We start from the raw sequence: 11239 nt of genomic DNA, 5'->3' as shown, positions 1-11239 counted from the left end.
ATAAAATAAATACATATATATGGAAATATATTAGCTTTTAACAAATTAAACTACATAAACTTATTACATGAACTTAATTGCACTTATTCCAGTTTTTTTATTCAGTCCATACCATTCTTATTTGCCTATGGAATGTCACCAGATGCTGAGGTTTTAAAACTGCACCAATCACTTGGTTTTTTTTTAAAAAGTTATTGAAAAAAACAGATGTTTCAAAAGTTTTAGAGACATTTCAAAAGTGGTATTAAGAACTGGTATATTCATATATATGGTATATATGTAAATATATACCATATATATGAATATACCAGTTTTCAATATACCACTTTGAATTGCATATGTATATGTATGCAATTCAAATATACATTAACTATACTTTACTTTGTACTATCAAATTCAGATTTGATAACACAAAAATAAGTACAGTTAATGTATGTTTAATCTTTGATATATACTTTTTTGAAAACAAATTTGTGATAACTTTCTCACTTATAAAATGCAAGAATTATAATTTAACACTTAATAAAAATTTAGCACTAAGTAAAAGTTGTCAAAATTGACTAATAGTGCTATAGAAATAGTGTCAAAAAGCTTCCTTTTGCCTTTAGTACTTTACTTCCCACTTATATATAGAAGGTTGATATTTCATTATTAGTTTGATCTACTTTCATCAGGTTTTAGAATATTGCAGGTGTTAGGCAACGTTATTAAAGGTGCTGTCTTTTATTTTATAAATGAAACAGTTGTTTTCTTATCTTAATTAAGATAAAAATGGTTGTAAAAAATCAGCACAAAAAGCTATTATCTAAGTATACTGCCACAGGTTTTTTTCTAGCATGTAGAGGGTAGCCTTAACAAAATATTTTTTAAACTCGTTATGTGGATCTTTAAAAAACATTTGGGAAATAGTGTCAAGGATCAGGGGTACTTTCTATATTGTTCAGAAATAACTGTAGTTCTTCAGAATATATGATGGAAAAATGGTTTTCCCAAATTATTCTAATGGATCTGGCGTCAATCCTATAAACTGTTACAAAATTGTGTATTTACAAGACTAATTTATTGCCAAGTAAATACAGACCTTTCTTTGAAAGAGAATTTCTTTAAATTTTGTATATAGTGCAGCAGATTAGCATAACAATTGTGCAAGAGTGGATAAAAGCATGAAACATTTTTTAGATGTAGAAAATAAGTATCCAATGCATTTAAGATATGGTGGCACGTCCAGTTTTACCAAAAAGGTATGGTAAATGAGTTTGAGAAAGATAAAGAATAATTACGTCACTTTTCACGGAATATTTCTTTTTAGTGACAAAATTTTTAATAAAGTACCGTATAATTACCGCATAGTCTAAATTTATCCAATCATATTGCACTTTTTATAAACGATTAAAAAAAACGATTAAAAAACAAATCACATCACAAATAAAATATAAAAGTTTTGAAAAATAGATAAACAATATTTATCGATTAAAAGTAAGTTTACAGTTATTTTTTATAATGTGTTGATATATATATATATATATATATATATATTATTCCTGGGCCTCTATACATATATATTGTGGTCAAGCAATATATATTGTTGCACATCCTATTTTTATGGAGAATGAGGTTTTCAACAGACCCAATTCGATTGACTGGGCAAAGTGTATTTTCTGCCAAAGTACCTCTGCAAACAAGTTGATTTGCCCCGCTTATTTTAAGTGTTCGGATTATTTGACAAGTTAAAAAATCGCTTGCCGAAATCTTACCACAATTTGTGCTGGGTGATTTGCTACCGCCTGGATTTTATATTCAACGATTAGATGAAGGCAGTGGCTTTGAAAGTACTTTGATTGCGAACAAAGCTAAGTGGCATAAACCCTGCAGAATTTTTTACTATTCCACTGAACTCAATCGAGCAGCTAAACGTTTTTGTTGCGCATCCCTAGCTGCAGAGGGTGAATCCTTATTAAATGAACCCCAGGCACTTAATGTTGAGCACAGTTCATTCAGGCGATCAAATTCAAGTGATATGAGAAAATCAAATTTGGTTTACGCACAACCGGTTTGTTTTATTTGTGATACCAGTGAGTCAAAAGACTCATTGCGCAGCATCTGTACCACAAATCTGGATATTAAAGTCCGCGAGTGTGCTATTACCTTGGTAGATTCTACATTATTGACCAAGTTGAGAGACACAGATTTAATTGCTCAAGACGCTAAGTGTCACACTAAGTGTCTCAATGACCTGTACGAAAAAAAACGTGCTTTTAATAGACGCATGCGTGCTGAAACGCAGCAAGTAGAAGATAAAGTTGGCTGTGAACATGGTGTTGTTTTGCTTATTTGATCGTTTACATTGAAGAAACAAGATCAGAAATGTTATCACACCCATCTTCAAACTAGCTGATCTAGCTAGACTATATGCTTGTCCTAACTAACTGAAAATAGGCTACATACACCAACTTAGCGTATGCATAGCACACGTTTGAAAGAAAAACTACAAGCCCGTTTTCCTAACATGCATGCACAACAGGAAGGTTGAGATGTTTTACTTATTTTGAATTGTGACATTACACGCCGCTGTAAATGTGTTCGTAACAGCTTAAAATGTACTGCTCTTTGCAGTTGTCAAGGAGAGTGTACCAGAGATTGAAATGTAACAATGTATAGACTAATATTAACTAATATGCTTATTAAAAGTTATTTTGGCTTCTTAGCTGCTTTAAACTTTTTTATTGAGTAAAAAGTTTTTTAGAAATATTTATTTAAATAATTAAGAATTTTTTTTTTAAAAAAAAAGCAGGGGGGTATTTCTTGGGCAAGAGGGCAGTGCCCAAGCCCCTTTCCCACTCATTAGTGCATATACGATCAATGTATACTTTGAATTATCTACCATCCCTTAAATTTTAGCCAAGATTAGTTAAGCGGATTAAAATTTAATAAGGTTTTTATAAATCCAAGATGGCGGTAACTGCCATCATGAATTTAAGACAGTTCTGATCATGCTATGCTTTGCCACCATATCTTAAAATGATCAGCATAATTTTTTGAGTTATTGGTGAAAATTTCATGCTTTTATCCACTTTTGCACAATTTTAGTCATTTTTAATGCTAATCTGCTGCACTAATATAGTAAAATCTTCGAATAAACGCCCCCCTCCCCCTCTCTCTCGAGTAATAACCTTAAAGAAAATAATTAAATTAGCGCCGCTGAATAATTACCAACTGCCTCCCTCTTAAGAAACGGGCGCTATATAAATCTGGATGAGAGCAATACCACTGAAACCTGTCTGAACGAGTTACTGATTTACAAGGACGAGTAGGACCACAAAGATATAGACATTATCGTGAAGAAATTTTGTTTCTTGATTTTAGAAAAAAAAACATAAAAAGCATGTCTTTCGAAATCATCTTTTACTATTTTATCTTTGTTTAAAATGATTTAACATCCAGGAAAATTATACAAGCGCCCCATTTAAAGAAGCGCCCTTGTTTGAGAATCAAAAACTAAAACCTGACCGCTTTACAGAAAACTGAGGTTTTTTGTGAATATGATCTTATTTTGCGATCTTGTTTGTAAATTCGATTTTTTGCAATTATTTTTTGTTATTTGATTTGGACTCTTACTCTACGAGAATTAATCTGTTCTTTAATTTTAAATTCTCCTTTTAAAACATAAAATTTGCGTTTAATTAAAAGATGCACGAGTGTTGGTAAACAAGCTTACCTTGCAGCTTTTCCTTTTTTTACTTAATGCTTTAGAATTCTGTAGCATTTTTAAAGGACGTAGTTTTTTTAAAGTTTTAAATTTAAGTATTTTTTTCCGGGTGCTTAATTGTGGGGGCCTTTTGTAAATTTTCCGAACATTATAATATTAGGGTGGTCTTATGGGGAAATTCTTCGTCTTCTCTTTGAATTCTTAAGTTTCTTAAGTTCCTTAGTTAAAATTTATTATTAAGTTTCTTAAGTTCCTTAGTTAAAATTTATTAGTTTAAAAAGGAGATGGTAAAATTCGGTTCGACCGAATGACATTAGTCTGTCCCTCAGAAGATTTTTAATAGTTTTCAAGAATCCGTTGGTATTGTTGTATACGCCATTTGTATTGACACCAAAGAAGCTATAATATTTAACAAAGAAGCTGCATCATTCAACGAAGAAGCTGCTGTTCTCAACGAAGAAACACTTAGCGAAGAGCTACAACACTCACCAGAAAAGCTGCAATACTCACCAGAAAAGTTGTATTGCTCACAAGAAAGTTCTATTTTTTTGAAAATCTCAAGCATAACTAATAGTGATGGACTGAATCCAAACGTTTAAGAAAAATTAATAAAAATTAACAAATAAATAACGAATTTATAAGCAAATACAAAACGCAAAATCCGTTCGCTTTTTGATGTCAAAACGACTAAATAAACAATCATAAGACTCTTGTCATAAAGATGCGGAAGTCACACATTAACTTGTTTTTCGTTATTATATGATTAAGTTTCGATAGTCTAACTAAAAAGTATCAATAAAAGTTATTAGAGCGTATCATATTGAATTTTCCATCGATAACATGTCAATGCTTTGATGCGTGCTGGATTTTCTCCATTTGATTCTCCTATTTTGAAACCAAACTTTGACCTGGACCTCATTTAAGCCCAAATCTTTTGCCAAATAACGTCTTTCATGTCCAACTAGATACTGCTGCTGCTGAAATTCGCATTCAAGTCGTTCTAGTTGGTAGATTGTAAAAATTGTACGCCTTCTTTTATTACAATGTGCAGATTTTTTACATTCGTACCAACTTGAGTCGTCTAAAGATATGAGTTAAAAAGCTTTTTATAAGAGTTCAAACGAAAAAGTAAAAGGTTGGCGTATTTGCATAAGATACATAAGCTATGTTTTTTTGTTTTTTTAATGTTTTATAATTTTCATCGTTATTGCTTTATAATTATTGTTTGCGAAGAAACATTCTTTTTCGAAGTTTAAATAGAACATTTTTATATTAGATTGTAGTATTTATTTAAAGCAAATCATTTTATTACAAATTATCTACGAGTAAATATTTCGAACTCACTTTTAATGATTGTTTGGCAGTCGAAATCGGATTTTTTCTGTCGATTGATAATATCCCTCGTGTCGACTACCTCATATTCATTGCATATAACACATGAGCAAGTCGTGCTATTTTCTATAGAGTCTTGAGATAATCCGATTAATCGATCGTGAGCTCTTTGCAATGTTGCATTATGTTTTGATTCATATGGGTAGTCAAAAAACCTTTCTCCTTTTTTTGGAATGCAAATTTTTTTTTCAGGAGATGGTGATTTGTTTGCTTGATGAATTCCTCGATACAGAATCGAGTCTATCGAGAAAGAACGGCGGTTGTAGGTACCTGTGTTATTTACTTCTTCTAGCTCCACCATCATTGTTTTTAACAAATTCTATAAATGACTAAAACACCAACCTCCAACTACTTAAGTATTGCTTGAATAAATGATAATAAAATATAATCTCTAATTTATTTATGAATTTAGTGAGATTTAAAATCATTTTCTTTAAAGATATCAAATAATAAAAATGATTCTATTGTGAACTTAACGTATTTTTGGATATAAAAACGATAAACAATAAACGCATTTTAATTTTCTTTTCAATAGATATTTCGATGATAATAAATCTCAACGGCGAGTCAATGAAAATATGTTTTTTTAAACATTAAAGTTTGATAATACCCTGAACACCTACGCACTGCAAGATATATAGACAAGCTGCACTTGGTTTTGATATTTTTTCACACGCTTTTTTTAAATCACATTATGACTATGTAAATCTTTATATCGCCAGCTGCGAAACCTAATGGAGTTCACAAACATGTATACTTTGAAACGAATAAAAAAATGAAGAACCTTTTGGTTTGAAAGATATCGTAAATCTTATGAAATATTTAAAGTCGAAGGCAAATGTAAACAATATCTTTTGATAAATCTAAATTAATATAAAATCATACAAAATCATTACATGAGCTTGGAGAAAACAGAATGGATTTTGAGCAAGCCCTTATTAGCAAATGCATTTAATCAAAAAACGAATTAATAATATATATGGATTTTAACAATCAATCCATTTTTAACGTGTATATGACTATTAAAAAATTGCTTATATTGTATATTTATATTGACATAAAAAAAAAAAAAAAACCTTTAAAATATCAATTCCAGAGAAGAACGCTATTACAATAAGTTAAGCATTGGTTTTTAAATAAAAAGGTTGGCAAAAGTACAGTTGCCTTAAGTTATGTAATAAGTTTATTGTAACAAACATTATACAATAACATTGGGCAAGTCATCACTTCAATAACTTAAGACACAAGTACGATTTAAAGAGATCGAACTTTTTCATCTCATCAACACGTTAAAAAAAATGGGTTTAATATTTATGCATACAAAATCTTTTCTATAAATAAACTAAAAAACTTTAAGGAAAAAGAAAACTAAAAAAAATATGAAAGCATCAACTGGACTTAAAATAGTAAGAATGAACAAGATAGCATCCAAGAAGGGCAAAAATAATGACTAAAATGAATACCAATAGTAAATTGATGACAAAATAAACATAACTGTTAATGACCAAGTTAGCCTTGAGGTTTATTTAGTTTTAAAAAGTTTCACAACCGAATAGAATTAAAATGGAATGGGGGGCTTATCATTTCAAGCAAAATTAAACGAAAAAAGTATTTCCACAGATTATTGAAAAAGTGTATTCGGTTTAAGATGGTGATTTTAAGGCTGGAGTTTTAAACAAAATGGTGGCTAATTCAGGAGTTAGGGCTAACTCGGTCATTTGCGGTATTGTAGCTAGTTTCCTTTTCATAAAGTTTTTTTAAAATTTCATAAAGGTTGTAGGAATTAATCAGGAAGTAAATACATGATCTTTATAAAGAGACCTTGTATTTGAGTTCACAAAATTTATATGCTCGTCGAATTTATTCTAATTAAATTTAGTTAATCAGCCTAATCAATTTAATTTTCAAAAATGTAAACACTATAAAAAAATATTTTCCAGGTAAAATCTTGCTGGTTATCGCGTAAAAATTCGAATTGGTATCGAAGTATATCAAAAGTTAACACTGTCATCATCAAAAAGCAAAAACAGGTTAACTGTTTTCCAGCGGAGCAGCCATGTTAAAAATGCTAAAAAAGTTAGATACAGGAGATTTTTTGTTTTTCTTACAGGAATAAAAATGAGTTTTTACTGTAATCATACAAATATTGTAATTTAGAATGGTATTTTTTTCCACATGAGTCTTAAATACGAAAAAAATCATTTTTAGAAGGCTGGTTAGTTAGCTACACTTTAAAAACACAAAATTCCATAACTAAATATAATTTTCTTTACACAAGTAAAGAAAATTATATTTAGTTATGGAAGTATGTGCTTTTAAATTTCCACGGAACTTTTAAAAATAAAAATCTAACCAAGTTTATCGGTGTGTTTTCTGCAAATTTTTTTTTTTATTTGGAATTGTTTTCTCTCTTTTATTATCTTTTTTCTGAATTTAACAAAGGAAATATGTGTTGCTTTAAATTTAAATCAACATTTAAACTTTTTTTTGTTAAAAAATTTTTTTTGAAAAGATTTTTGAAAGTTTTGTGTTTTATATACGAAATTAAGAGAATTTATAAATATAAGTATAATTTTCAACACCTCAGGAGATGAGGATTAAAAAAAAGATTGAAATATGGGATGATAAGGAAAAAATTAATGATAAATTTTTGGAATAGTGTAAAAGTCTGTAGTATTAAAGAAAATTTGGATAGAGTTTCAGGAATGAAAAAAGTTAAGTTGCTTTTATGGTTAAATAAATTTCTGATTTTTGTCGTATGGTTCCATTAATATCAATATGTGATACAACAGAAAGCATGTGAAAGCAACAGGAGATAAACCTAGATTTTTTTTTTATAACTTTAAACTTATTTCATTTTTTAAAAAGCTAGGATTGATTTGCCTTTACCACCTTTGGATCATAAAAGGTCTCAATCATTCTCTAAGCTTCACTAAAAGTTCTTTTAAAAAAGAAAAATTAATTCTTATCAAACTTAAATATCAAATTTATTGTTGATTTATTATAATTTATTGTAATTTATAGCATTTAACGAAATTTATTTTTAGCATTTTCATAATCCATTTAAATTAATAGTTTAAATTAGTTTAAGCTATACTTATTTTGAGCAGGGTGTTAAAAATCTGTATTTACATCAGAAAAGGTTTTAATTTTTTATATTTCATGACAATAACAGTGGCGCATCCAGGGAACCCTGCCTCCTATAGTCCTTTTTCTCTTCAATATTTTATCCTACGTGCACTACTGGACGATTACGTAATAGTATCTATATCTACATATATACTAAAAATAGTTAATAAAATAATTTTTAAAAACAGCCTGGTTATTTATTTACTGGCAGTTCTATAAAATTTGCTTAAGAAAGGGGTGGAAGGGCCAACATTAATTTAGGTCAATTTGTGAAAGACTAAAAATGATATTAAAGATGAAACTATTATTTTAAAAAAAAAATGATAGAGAAAAAAAAAATTTTTTATCTAAGTTATGTAGTTTAGTATTTTAGATTAGGAAAAGCTAATTACTATATTAAAATGATAGTTAAAAAGCTATGATAGGCATAATAATTTTTTAAATTTTAATAAATAAAAAATTTCTCCGTTGAGTTAATTTATAACGAATGGGTCTCTTCTAAGTGTAGCTTTATGCGGATGTATTGAAAACATAGTTTTATGCGGATGTAGTGAAAACTCTTCAAATGATGCAAAGAACTGAAAGTGAGGGCTAAAAAGACATCAAAAATGGATGTGACAAGGAATAACTTTAATGACGCTTTTGAATTGATAAAGGCAAAAGTTGATGATGTCGATTTTATTTCCATTGATGCAGAATTCTCAGGTCTAAGTACTATCAAAAGCACTTCTTTAAGTTACAATACACCTGAAGATAAATACTCAAGATTAAAAAATGGATCAAATAAATTACTTCTAATACAATATGGTATTTGTTTATTTAAATGGAGTGATAAAGGTAAGCAATATAAAGCGATGCCTTTTAACTTTTATATCTTTCCAAGACCTTACAAAAGGATTCATAATGATGTAATATTTGCTTGTCAGAGTTCAAGTATTGATTTTCTTGCCAAAAATGGATTTGATTTCAATAAACTTTTTCATCAAGGAGTATCGTTCATGTCCCCATGGGAAGAAGCAAAAGCCAGAGAAAAATTTAAGAAGGATCTTTTTTTCATAACTCAAAATGATATGCATAATAAAAGAACAATGTGTCATACTCCAACAAATGTGTCACCTGATGTTGAAAAAAAGTCCAGTATCTTTATTCCTAAAGATCAAAAAGACTTTATCAAAAATGTATGTGAAGAAATAGAAAAGTTTATGAAGGATAACTTCCTAAAAACTTATGATTTACTTCCATGCACTCCTTTTCAAAGAACACTTATTTATGAATGTCTGGAAGAGAAATACCCAAAAGGACTTTATTTAAAAAGTGTTTTAAATGAAAAAAATGAACAAATCATAAGAGGAATTAAAATTACTGCAAATGAAGAATTATCACAAAAGAAAATTGAAGAAGAAAATTTATTACTGGATGAAATCATTGGATTCACCAAGGTAATGAAACTGCTCTCTAATTGCCGCAAACCTCTAATAGGACACAACATGTTGATGGATCTGTTCTTAACCATCACAAACTTTTTTTCATTGCCTCCTGAAAATTTAAGTGAGTTTAAAAGCTTGCTTCTCATATTGTTTTCGACTTTCTTTGATACAAAGTTACTGTGTAGCGTGCAACCATTAAGTTCAAAAGTTTCAGGGACATCTTTGGAAAAGTTAAAAACCTTAGTTGATGAAAATGTTTTGCCAAGTCCTGTTGTAAAATTGTCAGATAAGTTAGATGATCATGCTAAGAGTAAAAATGACTACCACCAGGCAGGTTATGATGCATACTGCACTGGTTTGGTGTTTATAAGTCTTGTGAGATGCTTAGCTGATCATGTCAATTTAAAATTAGATAGAATAGACTTCTCTTGCCAATTGTTAAAGCCATTTCAAAACCGAATCTTTAATTGGGGAATCAAAGATATCCAGTATATTGATCTTGAGCAACTGGATGTAGTTCCAAGTTGCACAGGTATTTTTTATGTATCTCATCCAAAAGGTTGGGATTACAATGATATCGAAAAATTGTTTGCACCATTTTGTTCAATTTCAAGCCATGTTATAAAGATAAGTGACACTGAAACATATGTTACACTTATAGACAATGGGAAAGTTGATGTTGTCTTAAAAGGTTTAGTATTAAATCAGAATCCAGCAGCAAATTACTTTGTAGCATCATACAATAATTACAAATCAGGAAATAAAGATAATTTTACTCTTAATAGTAAGAGCAATAAAAAGCGCTATCAATCAAAAGACAATAGTTCTAATTCTCCTCCTCATAAAAAGAAATCAGCTGAAGTTGAAGATGGTGAAATCTCAAGTGACACAGATTCAGAAGGCAGTGATTATAGTATAACATTTGACCAACCTAATCAATGGTGATGTCATCTGCTTTAGATACTTTTTTTGTGTTTTCTTAGTTTTACTAACTGGTCTTTTATTTTATTAGAAATATAGTCCAGTCAAATAGAGAAATTGCCTATTTTTGTAGTTATGGTCAAACTGAAGCAGAGGTAGGCAATAAATTAACCTTTGATTGTTGTTTCAAAACCCTTAATTCTCAGGCACGCTTGCTTTAAACCAGGAAAGTTGATAAAAATGGGTTTTATTTTTTTAGTTACACTTAAACTATAAGTATAAATGAGATTAAATATACTAAATACCGTAGAAAACCTTATGCATGTTGCCTAATGATTTCCTAATTTGTGTGTGTGTGTTTGTGTGTGTGTGTGTGTGTGTGTTTCACATTATATAATGTGAAAATAATATTGTTACAGAAAATTTTATACTGGATGTATAAAATTTTCTAAAATTTTGAACTAAATGCTATCTGTAGAATTCTCTTGCGTTTCCTCGTTCCAAAGTCCGTTTTTTTCGTTTTTCGAAAATTCTGAATAAGACAATGATATATGCTTGCGTCTCATTTTCAGCCTGACATTTTTTAAAAACTATCTATTAACCTGTCTTCTAACCAGCTTTCAGGTCAGGTAAGTTTGGTCAGTATTTGAGATATTTTTTTAGT

General features: G+C 29.4%; 2 protein-coding genes across 2 annotated transcripts; one reads left to right on the top strand and one right to left on the bottom strand.

The window, feature by feature from the left end:
- Positions 1-4282: 4282 nt before the first annotated feature.
- On the bottom strand, positions 4283-5480 carry LOC145181590 (uncharacterized). Its single transcript, XM_080056717.2, has 2 exons — positions 5051-5480; positions 4283-4787 (listed from the first exon to the last, which is right to left on the bottom strand). Exons 1-2 carry the CDS (start codon positions 5400-5402, stop codon positions 4522-4524), a joined length of 618 nt encoding a protein of 205 aa, XP_079912843.2. The 5' UTR covers positions 5403-5480; the 3' UTR covers positions 4283-4521.
- A 3209-nt stretch (positions 5481-8689) lies between these two features.
- On the top strand, positions 8690-10692 carry LOC145181198 (poly(A)-specific ribonuclease PARN-like). The gene has a single exon (XM_080056228.2). It carries the CDS (start codon positions 8836-8838, stop codon positions 10597-10599), a length of 1764 nt encoding a protein of 587 aa, XP_079912354.2. The 5' UTR covers positions 8690-8835; the 3' UTR covers positions 10600-10692.
- The last annotated feature ends 547 nt before the right edge of the window (positions 10693-11239 follow it).

Source organism: Hydra viridissima, unplaced genomic scaffold (assembly GCF_058129835.1).
Source record: "Hydra viridissima isolate aposymbiotic clone 2 unplaced genomic scaffold, HvirCarnegie_v1 scaffold_10, whole genome shotgun sequence".
Classification (NCBI taxonomy): domain Eukaryota; kingdom Metazoa; phylum Cnidaria; class Hydrozoa; order Anthoathecata; family Hydridae; genus Hydra; species Hydra viridissima.
Note: the sequence above shows the minus strand (reverse complement) of the source record. Positions and strands in the feature narration are given on the sequence as shown.

Bases quoted from the DNA above. Each gene is read 5' to 3' on its own strand.
- LOC145181590 (XM_080056717.2), bottom strand. From the start codon at position 5,402: ATGATGGTGGAGCTAGAAGAAGTAAATAACACAGGTACCTACAACCGC. The intron at 4,788-5,050 runs GTGAGTTCGAAA...TCATATCTTTAG, and splicing joins CTGCCAAACAATCATTAAAA to ACGACTCAAGTTGGTACGAA.
- LOC145181198 (XM_080056228.2), top strand. From the start codon at position 8,836: ATGGATGTGACAAGGAATAACTTTAATGACGCTTTTGAATTGATAAAG.